General features: G+C 45.6%; 2 protein-coding genes across 3 annotated transcripts; both read left to right on the forward strand.

Moving 5' to 3' along the window:
• The first annotated feature begins 5626 nt into the window (after window positions 1-5626).
• LOC123765902 (uncharacterized) lies at window positions 5627-9123 on the forward strand. Its single transcript, XM_069336881.1, has 2 exons — window positions 5627-5668; window positions 6421-9123. Exons 1-2 carry the CDS (start codon window positions 5627-5629, stop codon window positions 8677-8679), a joined length of 2301 nt encoding a protein of 766 aa, XP_069192982.1. The 3' UTR covers window positions 8680-9123.
• Window positions 9124-10428: 1305 nt separating this feature from the next.
• Window positions 10429-16276, forward strand: LOC123765719 (E3 ubiquitin-protein ligase MARCHF3). Of its 2 annotated transcripts, XM_045754420.2 has the most exons (7): window positions 10429-10546; window positions 10647-10823; window positions 12199-12480; window positions 13807-13970; window positions 14105-14347; window positions 14945-15117; window positions 15772-16276. In XM_045754420.2, the coding sequence occupies exons 3-7, from the start codon at window positions 12207-12209 to the stop codon at window positions 16046-16048; spliced, it is 1131 nt and encodes a 376-aa protein (XP_045610376.2). In that variant the 5' UTR covers window positions 10429-10546; window positions 10647-10823; window positions 12199-12206; the 3' UTR covers window positions 16049-16276. The 2 variants fall into 2 exon arrangements, with proteins under 2 accessions (XP_045610376.2, XP_069193293.1); XM_069337192.1 differs by lacking the exon at window positions 10429-10546 and having other exon boundaries at window positions 10553-10823.
• The last annotated feature ends 999 nt before the right edge of the window (window positions 16277-17275 follow it).

A 17275-nucleotide genomic window follows, 5' to 3' on the forward strand; every position in this document is an offset into this window, starting at 1 on the left:
GCTATCAGTTGCTCACTAACACCAATTTTGTTATTAATTTTTATTAATTTTTAGTTTTATTTAATTCCTGCACACCGCCCCCTCCCCATCCAGTGAGCAGCGGTGGATAGGTTACAATCACTCATTTACTACCTACAGTTAGCAAACTGGGGATATTTGGCTAAGACTTCTAGCAGCAGATAATTGTTAATGAAATATTTACACATATCTTGAACATTTGTTATAGAATTGTCTCTGAATTCACGTATCTCTTTGCACTTCATCACATAGTGACGGAGGGTGTGCGAATAATTTTGTTGACACAGTTTACATTGGGTCTCTACCCTTCAGACTGAACTATTTGCCTCGCTTCTTGCACTGAAATGTGTACAAGTCTCCAAACTTGATACATTAATTGTGACTCTTTATCATTCTTAATGACTCTCAACTCTTTAAGACATAACTGTAACGTGCTCGTGTCTGAGGCTAGACACAAATACAACAAAATTATTAATGATGGTAATATAGTCCATTTCATCTACTCATCTAATTGTACTCACCTTATTGTGCTTGCGGGGGTTGAGCTCTGGCTCTTTGGTCCCGCCTCTCAACCGTCAATCAACAGGTGTACAGGTTCCTGAGCCTATTGGGCTCTATCATATCTACACTTGAAACTGTGTATGGAGTCAGCCTCCACCACATCACTTCCTAATGCATTCCATTTGTCAACCACTCTGACACTAAAAAAGTTCTTTCTAATATCTCTGTGGCTCATTTGGGCACTCAGTTTCCATCTGTGTCCCCTAGTGCGTGTGCCCCTTGTGTTAAACAGCCTGTCTTTATCAACCCCGTCGATTCCCTTGAGAATCTTGAATGTGGTGATCATGTCCCCCCTAACTCTTCTGTCTTCCAACGAAGTGAGGTTTAATTCCCATAGTCTCTCCTCGTAGCTCATACCTCTCAGCTCGGGTACTAGTCTGGTGGCAAACCTTTGAATCTTTTCCAGTTTAGTCTTATGCTTGACTAGATATGGACTCCATGCTGGAGCCGCATACTCCAGGATTGGTCTGACATATGTGGTATATAATGTTCTGAAAGATTCCTTACACAAGTTTCTAAAGGCCGTTCTTATGTTAGCCAACCTGGCATATGCTGCTGATGTTATCCTCTTGATATGAGCTTCAGGGGACAGGTCTGGCGTGATATCAACTTTCTGTGTGTGTGTGTGTGTGTGTGTGTGTGTGTGTGTGTGTGTGTGTGTGTGTGTGTGTGTGTGTGTGTGTGTGTGTGTGTGTGTGTGTGTGTGTGTGTGTGTGTGTGTGTGTGTGTGTATTTCTACTTGTATTTACTATTTGTACCTGCAAGATCGAACTGTTAGCTCTTGGACCCCGCCTTTCTAACTGTTGATTGCGTAATATACTTACTCCCGACCTATTTTCCCGCTGTCATATCTACTAGATATGTGTCTCCCGCAGACACGCACACATATCCCCAGGATACAATGCACAAAAACCTGTCTGACTCCAAGATACAGTACCTATTTACTTTTAGATGAACAGGCGCATCAGGTGAAATAAACTTTACCCATTTGTTTCTGCCTCGACCGGGAACGGAGCCCGGCCGCCCCCCGTTGATAAGGACTTGGACTCCAGAACGCTATCCACTCGGCCACGAGGACCTGTACCTTTGTAGGTGTGGTACACAAATGTACACTTTGGGAGTTACCCCTGTGGTAATTTGTGTCTTTGGAGGAGGGTGGGGGTCGGGGTGGTGCGTGGAGAGGGGGGTTTAAGGAGGGGGAGGTCATGGGGGGGTGTTGAGAGGGGGGCAAAGGGAGGGGAGGTTGAGAGTATATAAGAGTGATCGCTGTGGTCGTCTGTTAGTTCCTCTGGGTAGTGTGGCCGCCATGCTGCTCTTACTGACCAAGGTGGTGAGGGCTCCTGCCGGAAGTGTTTGTTGTGTCTGGTGGTCTTGATATTACAGTATATGTAGAAAGTGTCATAGAGGAGGAGGGGTTACCCGACCGCGTCCGGGTCTCTCTCACTCTCTCTCTCTCTCTCTCCCTCCTTCCCTCCTCTCTCTTTCCTTTTCCTTTATCTCTCCTCTCCTCCCCTTTCTCCTTCCCTCTTCCCCGTTTTCTCTCTCTCATATATATAACGACGGAGTAACTTCACACAGTTGGCAGGGGACTCAGTCCCGCTCCTGTGCCAGGTAAGTCCACTACGGGCTCACCATAGCCCGTGCTACTTGCAAGTTTTTGTTCAGTCGCTGAATCTAAAAAACATTCACACTCTACGGACGCCACATTCCAGATTTCATCCCAGAAACATTTCAGACCTCATGACAATCGCTCGGGGATGTCGGGTTACACGCCATGTTTCTTAAAGCATTTAACCTAGGCCTACCCTGTCTAGCCTATGTCCGTCGCGTACCACACACCATTCACCCTACAAATTTGGGCGAGGCTAGCCCCAAGCATCTGGCCTCCAACTGGAGAATCCCGTGGGCGGTGGTGTAAAGGATTACAGATTTTCCTGAAATATTATATTTGTCAAAATTTCTTTATTTTGGAATGAGAAAGCTTTCCATTACATTATTTATGATTTTTTTTCTAGTCTAACATAGAAGTTCGATCAGTACAACCCTGCCTAACTGTTAACATAACCCAACTTAATTAAGTCACCTAATATAGTGTATTAATAATGTTAGGAAAGAGCCAATTTGGAAAGAAATGTTTGTAAATAGCGAAAATCGCTCTGCGTGTTACGTTAGGTAAGTCCTGTTATGTTAGGTAAGTCCTGTTATGTTAGGTAAGTCCTGTTATGTTAGGTAAGTCCTGTTATGTTAGGTAAGTCCTGTTACACTAGGTAAGTCATGTTACACTAAGTCATATCACACGCACTAAGTCATGCTACAATTGCTAAGCCTTATTATGCTTCCTAAGTCACGTTACACTCACCTAACTTTATCATGGTGACTTGGTGAGATCGTGTTTGCTTGTGTTCAGGCTTCCCGTTGTCGGGGACAGGAAGCCTTCTTTGGCTTATAGCTAGGTCCTTCTGGGCAAACGACTGACCTTTCCGAAGGATGCAACACCCACAACAGTTGCCTGGCTCCAGGCTATACCTATCTACTGCTAGGTGACCAGGTGCATCAGGTAAAAGGAAACATTCCCGGGGACTATATTTCGCCGCGAGCCGACTGCACTACACAAGTAAGTTATGTCTAGTTAAATGTGTTCACTTAGTTATGTCATGTTCACGAATCAACTTAATTGTGTCCAGTTAGTCTGGAACAGTTTTCAAGTTAGGGTCAGAATGATATCATTCACCTGCAGTGAACAGTCTCACGGTTGATTACTGCTGGAAATTGAATTGAAACTGAAATAAGTTTATTGAGGTAAAATACACATAAAGGGATGAGGCAGCTCAAGCTATTCTCATCCCGTTCAGTACATCGTGTTAATACATACATAGACACACATCACAAACAATAAACGTATTACCAAACATTCTGAGAGATAAACATATACGAGTCAACAAACACACACACTTAGGTATGAACAACATTGGCCGAAATGTTGCGTTGCAATCATCGGACACAATTGGGAGCGCTGCGGAACTCTTCACTATGACCACCCAGCCACTCAGAACATGTCTCAACAACGCTCATTGCTTATGTATTACGAAAATGTATAGCCGCAAGGTTTAAGGCCGTTGGCTGCGGCGGCGGCGGTGTGTTGCGATGGTGGCGTAATGGTTGGCTGTGTCGCCGGCAGGTGGCAGGCGGGTGTAGTCCACACGCACCTCGAAGGTAAACAATAAACTATAATATAAACAAAGTCCATCGAATTAATATTGTCAGTCGTTCGCTGTTTCCGTCGTATCACATAGTCGGGGACAGGATGCCAGGTACGGTTATCGAGACCCCCTCCGCGGCTAACAGGAATACGCTGAGAACTCTAATTGACTCGGCTAGGATTCGAACCCATGCCCGTCCAGGATTGCCCCTAAACGTACACCACAACAAGCTGACTAACTCCTGGGTACCTATTTACTTCTAGGTGAACAGGTGTATTAGATGATAGGAAACGCGTTCAATCATTTCTATCCCGCCCAGGGATGGCCTGTGCCCCCCCCTCCTCCTCAGATTACACGCTGAAGGCATAATGAATGACAGCGGTGGACAGTATTTTGTCTGTTACCTGGGATGACAACACTGTCTCACCTTCAGGTAAACTGTTACCTGTAGATAAACTGTTTTTCTTCCCTGAAATTACTTTCCTTTTGTGCAATATTAACGCAACCCAGTGTTAATTATCACAGCTGGTGTTGCACCTTCCCTCCCCTGGGGGTCGTCTGGGGGAGCTGGTGACTCGTGCAATATATTCATGTTGCTCCAGCGGTCAAATCTAATTACAGCTCGTGAGTTGTGTAGTGATGCAACCGCCGGGGGGCCCCAACCCCCTGCAGCCAGCGTGGCCTGCCTCCCTAGTCCTCTCCCCACCCCCCTCACACAGCTGACACACACCTCCAACACAAGAGTAGAGATACGGCGGAGACGGTGATGGGTGTCAGGAGTTGAGTCAACTGAGCATCTTCAAGACCACTGCCCCTGACTGGCGGTACAGCCAATCTGACACACACACACACACTGCTGATCTGTGTTGCAGGTGGTGGCTGTGGCTGCCGTGGCTGCTGTACCGTCTGCAGAAGGCGGCGCCAGGGCAGGTCACACCGAGGGACAAGAGGCTACGAGAGACACCGCGCCTCCTCCATCGTACCACAAGCATGAGGAGTTCGAGGCCCACGATATTCCCTTGTTGAACATGGTGAGTTGGTTACGGGGACATCCGGAGGAACTGTGTTCTCAGATACGGCTTGACGCTCAGACAAATGGTTGTATTTTCCTGGTCTGTGTTACTTTTGTCTCCCGGTCCAAGTGTCTGGCGGCAGCTGCTTGGATTTTACGGGCTCTCAGTCAGGTGTATCACAGTATGAAGGGCTCTCAGTCAGGTGTATCACAGTATGAAGGGCTCTCAGTCAGGTGTATCACAGTATGAAGGGCTCTCAGTCAGGTGTATCACAGTATGAAGGGCTCTCAGTCAGGTGTATCACAGTATGAAGGGCTCTCAGTCAGGTGTATCACAGTATGAAGGGCTCTCAGTCAGGTGTATCACAGTATGAAGGGCTCTCAGTCAGGTGTATCACAGTATGAAGGGCTCTCAGTCAGGTGTATCACAGTATGAAGGGCTCTCAGTCAGGTGTATCACAGTATGAAGGGCTCTCAGTCAGGTGTATCACAGTATGAAGGGCTCTCAGTCAGGTGTATCACAGTATGAAGGGCTCTCAGTCAGGTGTATCACAGTATGAAGGGCTCTCAGTCAGGTGTATCACAGTATGGAGGGCTCTCAGTCAGGTGTATCACAGTATGAAGGGCTCTCAGTCAGGTGTATCACAGTATGAAGGGCTCTCAGTCAGGTGTATCACAGTATGAAGGGCTCTCAGTCAGGTGTATCACAGTATGAAGGGCTCTCAGTCAGGTGTATCACAGTATGAAGGGCTCTCAGTCAGGTGTATCACAGTATGAAGGGCTCTCAGTCAGGTGTATCACAGTATGAAGGGCTCTCAGTCAGGTGTATCACAGTATGAAGGGCTCTCAGTCAGGTGTATCACAGTATGAAGGGCTGGTAAGGGGAATCATGTTCGAGCCACGGTTAACGGGTCAATTATATTAACAAACAAAACAATAATTATTGGGTGAATATATTTCGTATAACATATATCTTTCATGATGAATGTTACTCAATCTCAAATATGTGTTTCATCTGATATTCATGTGCACAAAGACTCACATATTTCCTACAGAGGGGTTGTATGCTATCTGGAGGCAGGTTTTATTATTTGCTGTAGTTGACAATAGATTTGAGGTAGTAAGGTGCGTGTCTGGAAGTACCCAGACCAGCCTATGTCCGCCCATACTTCAGATCATGCCCCCCTTGCAAAGTTGGGTGAGGCTAGCCCTAAAAACCTGGCCTGTACCCTTGGACAGATAGACAGACATTCTCTCTTACAGATACAGATTGATGTATGTGACAAAAAGGGTTGGCTCCAATTTGGAACCTTGCGGTACCCCCACTCACCACATTTCTTCATACAGATTCATTTCCATTTAGGACGACCCCCTTTGTTTTTGTTTGTTTAACCATTGTTTTATCCATTCTAGTACTTTACCATTTATTCCATGTGCTTGTCATTTCCTTACCAATCTTTCATGTCGCATCGTATCAAAAGCTTTAAAAGAAGTCCAAGCATATCTCCTTCGTAAAATTTTCGTAACAAGCTTCCACGGCTTGAACGCCTACTAAACATATATACCGCATATTCAGTCAAATCCGTTACTTCGCCTTGATAAAACTTACATTTCCTGTTGCATTAACAGAAACATGTGAGCTACGACTTCGCGTACAGCGTCCGCGACGACGACACCGGAGCCGCCTACAGTCACGAAGAGGAGCGGTCAGGATCCGTCACCCGCGGAGAGTACCGGGTCTCCCTTCCCGACGGACGCGTCCAGATCGTCTCCTATGTCGCCGATGAGAACGGCTACCGAGCTAAAGTGTCGTACGAACCCTCAAAGACCGCCTTTCCAGTCGCCAATCCAGAACTTAAGTACGCACCGAAGTCCTCCAGCGTCCGTCGCCCCGGCCCGCGATCTGGACCTGGAACAAGACGGCGGCGCCCACGACCTCGTCAACGGCCCGTCACGCCTCGCCCGCAGCCTCAGACTCCCTACCATAGCCTTCCAACAGAGCATTCCTATCTTCCCAAACCAACAGAGCATTCCTATCTTCCCAAACCAACAGAGCATTCCTATCTTCCCAAACCAACAGAGCATTCCTATCTTCCCAAACCAACAGAGCATTCCTATCTTCCCAAATCAACAGAAAATTCGTATCTTCCCAAACCAACAGAGCATTCCTATCTTCCCAAATCAACAGAAAATTCGTATCTTCCCAAACCAACAGAGGGTTCCTATCTTCCCAAGCCAACAGAGCATTCCTATCTTCCCAAGTCAACAGAAAATTCGTATCTTCCCAAACCAACAGAGGGTTCCTATCTTCCCAAACCAACAGAGGGTTTCTATCTACCCAAACCAACAGAGGGTTCTTATCTTCCGAAACCAACAGAGCATTTGTATCTTCCCAAACCAACAGAAAATTCCGATCTTCCAAAACCAACAGAGGGTTCCTATCTACCCAAACCAACGGGTGGTTCCTATCTACCTAAACCAACAAAGGGTTCCTATCTACCCAAACCAACAGAGCATTCCTATCTACCCAAACCAACAGAGGGTTCCTATCTACCCAAACCAACAGAGCATTCCTATTTACCTAAACCAAAAGAGGGTTCCTATCTACCCAAACCAACAGAGGGTTCCTATCTACCCAAACCAACAGAGCATTCCTATCTACCCAAACCAACAGAGGGCTCCTATCTACCAAAACCAACAGAGGGTTCCTATCTGCCCAAACCAACAGAGCATTCCTATCTACCCAAACCAACAGAGGGCTCCTATCTACCAAAACCAACAGAGGGTTCCTATCTACCCAAACCAACAGAGCATTCCTATCTACCCAAACCAACAGAGGGTTCCTATCTGCCCAAACCAACAGAGGGTTCATATCTGCCCAAACCAACAGAGGGTTCCTATCTGCCCAAACCAACAGAGGGTTCCTATCTGCCCAAACCAACAGAGGGTTCCTATCTGCCCAAACCAACAGAGGGTTCATATCTACCCAAACCAACAGAGGGTTCCTATCTGCCCAAACCAACAGAGGGTTCATATCTGCCCAAACCAACAGAGGGTTCCTATCTGCCCAAACCAACAGAGGGGTCATATCTACCCAAACCAACAGAGGGTTCCTATCTGCCCAAACCAACAGAGGGTTCATATCTGCCCAAACCAACAGAGGGTTCCTATCTACCCAAACCAACAGAGCATTCCTATCTACCCAAACCAACAGAGGGCTCCTATCTACCAAAACCAACAGAGGGCTCCTATCTGCCCAAACAAACAGAGGGTTCCTATCTACCCCCAACAGCTGCACATTCGCCCACACCTCCGCCACACTCTCCAACACCCGGTTATCAACAAAAGAAAATTTCTGACATTACGACCTACAAGCCGCTGGGCGCCACCTCGGCCCAGCCAGCGGCCGCGCCAACAGCAACACCTCCAGGGTACAAAGCCCCTAAAACAATACCTCCCTTGAAGCTTCCCGAGGTAACCAGCTACAAACCAAAGTCCCACACAGCGTCCACTCGCCAGGGAGCTGACGACGCAGCGCCACCTGGTGCCGCGTATTCTCCTGGGGAATACGAAGAACACTCAACATCGGAGACATCTGCTATCTATTTCCCCACAGTCGCCTCGGTATTGGCGGCCCCCTTGCCTCATAGGCCCACGCAACGCCCGCCTTCATCTCCTTATTACCCTACTTCCTACCCTTCCCCTGGATCATTACCCATCCCCAGCACCGCACACTCCGTCGCTCCACCGTCCCACAAGCCCGTACAACTCTTCGCCCTATCCCTCTTCCTCACCCTATACACCGGCACTATATCAAGGGCCGCCTCCCATTCCTTACTCAGCACAAGGGGCACCGCCTTATGGAGGTCCTTCACCTCGACCTTATAACGCACATCTACCTCCCTATTTTGGTCCCCAGTACGGTCCTCGTTTCCCAGGACCTTCTTTCCCTCCGAGGATCAAAGGCTACCCCACTACTTCAGGGACTCCCCCCCAGCCAAGTCTTGTGTCCATCGATACGCCCTCGGAGTAACCCAACCATACTTAGTGCCCACTGTTAAGTCAGCCTCTTCTTAGTGGGGTGGAGCTACAGGCCTCCAGCGACCATACCCAAAGGATGCAGCTTGACCCAGGTCAAGCGACGAAGAATGGCCCCAGCTCAACGGAGGGAAATACACTTAACTCAGGAGAAATTCAACTCAGCCGAAGAGGAAATAGGCCCATTCCACAATGTGGAGTGAGGTCAACGATAGGTGGGGGTACTGCTCGCCTGTAAGATGGTATCTAGTCTGTTATTCTGTACCTTATGTTCTTGCTGTGTGTGTATTTTGTACTTTAAATCTGTGTAAAATAAAGATGATTTATATTTTAGTGACTGGAAGCGTAGGTCCTTACCCATCATTTGTGTCCTGTTTAAGGTTGAGAATGTATGTTTTTTTATAACTGTTTGTAACTTATCTCTATATTTTATTTTATACTATACTATATTTTAGATTTCCAAAATATATATTTTATAATTTTGTATATAAGATACTGAACACTTGAGAGCCAAGCACGTCAAACAACAGCAGACCACTGGATCTAAACGAGGCTTTTTACTTATAGAAGCTATGCCAAACCCTGCTGTGTACAGGTTAGCAAACTAACTTCCATAGCGAGAGGAACGAGGCTCGATTCACACTCATAGATTTCTCGCTCCGTTCTCGCGGGTGTAACACAGCAGGAGGTGGGGACCTGGGGAGATATCAAGTAATTATAGTAAAAAGGGAACCAATACGGAGGACTGTGAAGAGTAATTGATACACAGAGGGAGGATATGGATATACATACAGGGAGGATACGTATGTATATATATATATATATATATATATATATATACATACAGGAAGATACGGATATACACACAGGGAGAATATGGATATATACATAGGGAGAATACACATATATATACACACAGGGAGAATACGGATATATATACACACAGGGAGGACTCCCAGCACTGTGAGGGGGCAACTGTTCCAGGAAAAAAAATATAAAAACATTTTCTTATCTTGAATTTGGTGTATTTGCTGTAAATGTTGGACGTGAATGAAGCAAGTCTCGAGTCGTAGCTTTGAACTTACTCGAGTTGATGCAGCTACAATAATTAACTAGCATCATACAGTATACATGTTTCAGATTTACTCAAACACAAATAAGTTCTACCGACTGGCCTCGAACCTAAGTTCCATCAGCTATGCATATTTTTTTAATTACACAACGTACACCACGGTGGAGGATGGTGCTCATGAAACACCAACCGAAGCTTCGCCCGCTACTTGATTCCCACAGTTTCTGTGATTCGAACCCGGGAAGCAACAGCCCGTCCTCCAAACAAAGATCCAAAAGTGATTCCATGCACCCGCCAAACCCCCTGTTTATGAATGAAAAGCGGTTTACACACGACTCACAACTGCTGACGTTCGAACATATCCGGAACAAGTGCTTCACTGACGAATTTTGTTCGAACCACAACGCTGTAAATGCTTCACCCACGTACTACAAATACAAATAATCGCCAACAGAACCTAAACACCTAACCTAACCAGTGCCTAAATATGCACAATATGCTAATATATAATAATATTAATTTATATTTGAGAAAATTCCTGTTTTGAATGAATAGCATGTTAAAATTTATGAATGCGTCTTTGGGGGGTCGATCGCTTGATGGAATGGACTTGGTCTGAGGTCAAGTTTCAGCGCACAGTCCACTGTGAGTAGCTCAGGAGACTGGTGCTCAGTTCGCTATACATAGTCTAGCTAGACACTAACAAATGCAGTAATAATTATATTACATCACTATCGCATTGCAGCGAGGTACATGGGCATGAAAGTCGTGGTAGGCGGTGCAGGCAGACAGTAATTGTATCTCATCAACACTGAGCACGCTGGTCTGGGACGCAGGTACTGGAGGACCCACTGACGCCACCACCACAGTTCAACAGCCGGGAGTACTGGGAAGGCTGCGCGGAGGTACACAACGCTATCCGGTAATTATACAACATTCGTATTAGTTGTTATAGGCGTACAGGACAAATTTTATGTATTTTTAAAGTTCTGATCTTGACTGGAAAGTATTAATCTGTAATCTGTAAGACGTGACACGGGTGGAGAACACGCACTTCGGCTGGCTTAAGTAGGACTTATTGCCTGGAATCATCTTAAAAGAACATTTGGTCAGTTTAATTAATGCAAGGACTGATGAACACATATTTAAGTCTGTTATGCCTTTCCTTGTTTAAGTCCTCGGCTCTCGACCAAAGGACCCGCGTTCAATTCACGCGGCAGGACACCTCTTCCTTTAACCCGATGTCTCGGTTCACCTGGCATTGAATAAGTACCCCCTGGGGCTAGAAGACTATTGTGGATTGCATCTTCGGGAAAATCTGTAGTTGGGGGGGGGGGCCCCCCCCCAGGGGGGGAAGAGACCTCTTTAAAAAGTCAAAGTACAGGCTTCTTGCGCTACGTTAATTTGAATTAATTTTCTCCTTTTGTATATGACTTCAAACAATATGGTACTGGAGAGCACTTGAATCGTCCTCAGTCCCCGAATGCTGCTGCTGGTAGTTATCCGTTGTACCTACGGTACCACAACGAGGATTTTGCGATCTTTCGGAACAATTTAGGAAATACTTATTCTTTCGTGATTTGGTTACAGGGGCGTGACCCCTTCATCTTTACGTCTCTGCTGACCTGAGGCAGACGACTTTAGTCTACAACGATCTTCAGAGACACCGTCATCTCTAATTTTGTTACAGAAATTTTAGATTTAAACCCTCTCTCCCCCACCCTGATTGTTGTACCTAAAACATGCTCAGCTTTCCCAAGCTATTACTTTCTATTCAAAGTCTGTTTAAATGTTCTAAAATTGCAGTACTGTAGCGTGAGCTTTGAAAATAATCTGCAGCGAAGTGGTAAAGTTCCCCAAAACACTTCTCGACTAAACGATCACTTGGGTGTTTCTTAAAGTTCGTGGACATGCTACTGATAGCTGGTCAAAAGTTCTTGGTATTGTCTGAAATACGAATGTTTTCAAACGTGGTTAATAAATATAAAACTTAAGGGTGTTGAAACCGTCAAATGATCTGTTAACTGGTTCAAATTGGATAGTTCTGTTCTGGTTTTTGATCAGACTGATGCAATCTCTGCTCTAAACTGCTAGATTTGACGTCTAATAAAGTACCGGTGAAGTAAACTTGCAATATTTAATTTCGCTACAATCCCCTCGTAACGATACTAATTTTCCACCATTAAGACATCTCTTGGCCTATCTGATTCAGTCTAGCTCTGGTAATGGGACACGAAGTCGGTGGTGGTTTGTAAAAATTTTCAGAATTGGAGGGTTAACCAAACTGTACTTCGTAGGTGTGACCATGGAGCAGACGTTAAGGGAGACTCCTGATCATCAGAGGGATGCAATGAGGGACGCCCCCTCTCGAACGCCACCTTCGGTCCCTGGTTGTGGAGCCTCGGCGGTCCCTGTCTGCGGGGCCTCGGCGGTCCCTGGCTGCGGGGCCTCCTGTACCACCAAACTCACTCCCTCGCCTACGAAAGGAAAAAGTTCACGTTCCATGTGGGCATCGCCTGCAGTCTCCTGCCACAGCAACAAGAGCAGCATGGGACCCATGTGCCGCATCTGCCACGAAGGTAACAACGACGCCAGGTTGATCTTTATTTTGTTAATTGTATGAATTTTCTGCTGTAACTACAGGGAGACATGTAGAGTTGATTCCTGCATCTCGTCACCTTTAGGGCCCAAAATCTCTGGTTGGGTTTGTTCCCCTGACGGCACTGTACACCTGATTTCACTAGTGCTTTGGCTGCTGAATAACTGCACGTTTATGGTGACATTAAACACTGTCGTGTAACTTTGAGACCCTTTACTTTTAGATAGGACAAAGTTAGAATAAAGTTTCCGCAATGTGTAAAAAAAAAAAAGTTCCACACCCTTATTGAGTAGATTTTGTATTTAAGACTTTAAATGACAGAACTCTTAGCATTGTTTTAAACTCATTTTATTGTAATGTTAAATTACCACAGTTGCTCATCTCCCATGACTTGCTTACCCTAAAGTCTTGCTCATAAAGAGAAGTCTTGAAGGGTGGGTGTGCGAGGCCGGGCCATCCCATCCCCCCTTAGAAATTTTGCAAGCAAGTTTGATTATGCAATGCTCTAATCATTTTGAACTGCAGACTGCTCAGAAACATTGCCCAGAGAGGTGGACTCCAATGGTACCAAGATGACTATTTCTAATCAAATAGATGCCGGCATCCAGTCCACACCCCAGCGGTATGGCCGGTTTCTCTTAAACTGGGTTGCAGGGCACTTCACTCGAGGATTTTCACCCCCCCCCCCCCCAGTGCCCGTTAAGTGCTATTCGTTTGCGCCTTGTGCGATTCTTTGAACATAATTGTTGCCTCTTCAAAGAGGTTCGCAGCACGACTAACATGCTGTTAGAATGGAGGTTTACATGCGCATTTAGTTTCCTACAGGTAGTTTGGTTCCCACTATTTTTGGCCAAGAGATGGTATGATGAAACCTGGAGATAAAATATTAGTCTATTGACACTGGTTTACCTTAGAGGTAAATTTGAGCTAGAGGGAATTCTCTCCAGTCATTTAATACGTTAAGGGATAGGAAGTCTGTACTGAACCCTTCAATCCCTACTGGGACCCTTGAGAGCTCTATTTAGAATTAAGAATGTATGCTAGCAATGCTTGCAAAAAGATCAGGTCCACAACGTCTAGTTACACCAAAATTAATAAATATCCTCCTTTAAGCCGAATTCCACGAAGTGTTAAATTGTCATAATTTGTCTTTATTTACGTAGGGAAGCGTCTTAACTAGGCAGGGAGACATGTTAAACCCCAACCCTTTGCGTATTATCGGCTGTGAAAAAGCAAAATGTATAAAGTATTAGTTATAACTTGTGTTTAGGAAGACCTGGTGAGAGATTTGTGTATACCGTGGCAGGTGACAGTGTACGAGAGCTGATCTCTCCGTGCCTGTGTTCTGGGTCGATGGGCTCTGTACACCAGGCGTGCCTGCAGCACTGGCTCACCCTCGCCTCCTGCGACCGCTGTGAGCTCTGCAACTACACCTTCACCATCACGCGCTCCCCCAAACCCTTCTGGAAGGTAAAGTTTTATGCCAGACACAATACTTAGTTTCGCGCCATACAGGTGTGGTGAACTTGAAGGGTGAGGTCTTTTCTCTGGAAGGGGTGTGACTGTGTTAAAGGCGTTCTCTAGTGCACACCATTACTCCACAGTTCTTGCTGAGCTGCGACAACCCTGAGATTCGTCGCGCTCTGCTGGTAGATGGCCTCTGTATGCTGATACTCACACCACTGGCAGCCTTCTCGATCTATCTGTGCATCATGGGCGCCTTGCAGTACGCCCACGGCACCCAGTCCGCCCACGGCACCCAGTCCGCCCACGGCACCCAGTCCGCAATGTCAGTCCTCACTACAGAGCTCATGGCTCTCGCCAAACATAAACTACAAAAGATGCAGGTAGGTGATTGGAAGTCTTGTGCTGGTGACGACTTGTTAGTGCAAATCTTGGCGACTACGGGGACGTGTTGTCTACCTGTCCCTCCAACTACCCTTGTGCCGTAGTAACGTAACTATCTCTGCTATAATATTCTTTGTACAGGTAATGAACTGCGTGTTTACCCCAAGGGAGAGGTACGGAAAATTCGAAGTTTTCGTGTCTAGGAAAGTTTCTAAACCATATAATTGTTCCCAAAGTAATCTTTCAAAATATTCCAGGTAGCGATAGCTTAAATTGTTACGAAATTAATTGAAATTGTCACAGGGTTCTTGGACAGGGCCAAAGATGACAATTCTAATGGTCTGAATGGCACAAAGTTCTTATCATTCGTTAACTTGTCAAACTTTTTACCAACATTACAATTCTTTTGCCTTTTGATAATTTCCTGCACTGAAGCATAATTGTTTCAAAATAATCTAGTTCTGTTAGATTAAGGACCTGCCCGAAACGCTATGCGCGCAAGTGGCTTTAAAAGAATGTAAAAACATCAAATGCTCTATACTTTCATAAACCCAATGTACCTTATTGTATATAAATACTTCTATTCCAATGTTCAGAACAGTGTGGGTCGAAATGCTGGTGAAGTAACAAAGAAAACTGAGCCACCACCGAGTGGGAAGCCTCAAGAGGAAGAAGAAAAGATAGACGCTCCATGGGAATCCTTCGGTCTGGCACTGCTTGCCTTCCTCATCCTCGGTATTTACACGACCTGGGCTGTTGTCGTCATCAGGTCAGCCGAAAAAGTTTTGTAAATGTAATATTAATGATCAATGATTACTATGTAGAACAGAGTCGTAGCTTCATGGGTAGGTCCCCTAATTTGATTGAATTATCTTGAAGTCTTCTCTTAATGTATTTGGCAATATTGGGGGGTTGAGGCGGCAATGTGTCCCTATTGCCTTAACTGGCAAGGACACTGTAATGGGCATTACCTCGGCAAGAACACAACGTCTATACCTCTTGGCTTCCCAAGTCACTTGTCTTTCATGAATAAAAATAATTTGGTTGTTGCTGTTTATCCTCTTGTGGATAAAAGTTTCATTTGCAAAGTTCCTCACGCAGTCTACATGTTCTCAAAGCACCCCAGTTCAACTAAATCCTTTGCAACACATTTTGGTAATATAACGTGTCAAATACATCGGCTAGTTTCCTCACTTTACGTTTGTTTGTGACCTACTTTCTAAATTGCATTGTCCTCCTCGGCTATACTATACCCGAATAAGTTTTCAGCATGCTTTCGCTGAAAACTTTCGCTTTCGTGCTTTCCTGTTCTTGCCGGCATATTGAGTGACCATGGTAATTTTTGACAATTTCGAATTGCATATTGCTAACCAATGTGTTTTGCCCCCTTTTCCTGGCAATTAAGCAGTCGTCGTTCTAACAGTTACCATTCGCGAGTGTGGCGTCGGTGGCGAATCGTGCACCAGGACCTGATACTGGTCAACGGCGAGAGGCAGCCCGCTCGACTCCCCGCCTCCAGCCCCCTCTACCACAACGTCGACGCCACCACCAGCCCCGTGAGTTTGCAGAGTTTGGGCAGGTCGTCACCTTTCAGACAGGCTGGTTCCGTGGACACGCAGTTGACGGGGGCCACCGTCGACAGTGCAGGCATTACTCCTGACGAAGGAATGCTTACCTTCTGCAGCAGTCACAGCTCGTGATAAGCCTTGCCGGCAGAACGGGTAGACCGGCAGTCGACCAGTCTTCTGGAAAGAATATAATAAAGCTACGCGCATTGTCTTCACTGCCCAACACGGCCGCTGGCAGGCCTGATCTCGGTGTAAATGTTCATATGAATAGGTTTTATTAATGTATAATTGGCGCTACGGCTGTGCCATTCAATAAATTTTAATGTATGTATGTTTTATGTAAAAAATTTTTAATTTAAAGTTTGTTTTATTTCAAAGTATTGTCAGCCTTGCGGATACGTAGAATGCTCAGATAACAAATTTTGCAGTGTTAAGACTGCTGGTGATATTAATCATTTGAGCGTCGCCTGTTTCACACCATTATAGACCGGTTGACTGTAAATGATGGCTTTACTCCACACATAATTAGCTGCAATAGAACGTGCTACTTAACGCAGTGAAATTTACTAGTAATTTTATGATTTTTAAGTCTGCTCTTAAAGTACTTGAAAACCGAACATTGCAAACTAGATACGAAGAATCCTGTCTTAGTCATAAGGACCCAAGATTCCCATCTGCAGGGATGCTGATCCTACACGAGACAAGGCGGAAAAAAAATAGAAAATCATTGTGAGGGGGGGGGGGGACGCGGGCAGCCAATTTACTTTATATATTTCCTAAAAACAAGCTCGGGTATACACAGCAATGTGCTGCTACCTTTATTTATATGAAGGATGTGTAGAAGAGCTAAAAGTTCAAAAAATATTCCCCACCTCGCAGGATGATTAGTCATACATGGAATCTGGGGAGAAAATGCCAGCCTCGATACAAAAATAAACGAAAGTTCATCAAATATTCCTATACATGTTGGGCTTAGAGGGTCCTTCCCCCCCCCCCCCCCCCCGTCCCTCAGGATGCAACCCCCACAAAAATCCGACTAACTCCCGGGTAACTCTTTACTGCTAGGTAAACAGGAACATTAGGTAATTAGGTAATCGGAAATGTGCACAATCATTTGTCCCGACCGGGATTCGAACTTCGGAATTCTAGATTGAGAGTAGAGAACGAACCAGACTAAAACCGGGAAAATAGATTTTCACTTGATGCACCTGTTCACTTAACCGGTACCTGGGAGTTATAGCTGTTGCAGGGCTGCATCTTGAAGATTATGCGTTTGAGCGCGCATGTTGGAATTAGTGTAGTAGATATGACGGTAAAATGGGTAGTAGGTATATAGATGACCGACAGTTAGAATGGTGG

Source organism: Procambarus clarkii, chromosome 37 (assembly GCF_040958095.1).
Source record: "Procambarus clarkii isolate CNS0578487 chromosome 37, FALCON_Pclarkii_2.0, whole genome shotgun sequence".
Classification (NCBI taxonomy): Eukaryota; Metazoa; Arthropoda; class Malacostraca; order Decapoda; family Cambaridae; genus Procambarus; species Procambarus clarkii.

Bases quoted from the DNA above. Each gene is read 5' to 3' on its own strand.
- LOC123765902 (XM_069336881.1), top strand. From the start codon at position 5,627: ATGAAGGGCTCTCAGTCAGGTGTATCACAGTATGAAGGGCTG. The intron at 5,669-6,420 runs GTAAGGGGAATC...TTGCATTAACAG, and splicing joins TATCACAGTATGAAGGGCTG to AAACATGTGAGCTACGACTT.
- LOC123765719 (XM_045754420.2), top strand. From the start codon at position 12,207: ATGGAGCAGACGTTAAGGGAGACTCCTGATCATCAGAGGGATGCAATG. The intron at 12,481-13,806 runs GTAACAACGACG...ATACCGTGGCAG, and splicing joins GTGCCGCATCTGCCACGAAG to GTGACAGTGTACGAGAGCTG. The intron at 15,118-15,771 runs GTCAGCCGAAAA...TCGTTCTAACAG, and splicing joins TGGGCTGTTGTCGTCATCAG to TTACCATTCGCGAGTGTGGC.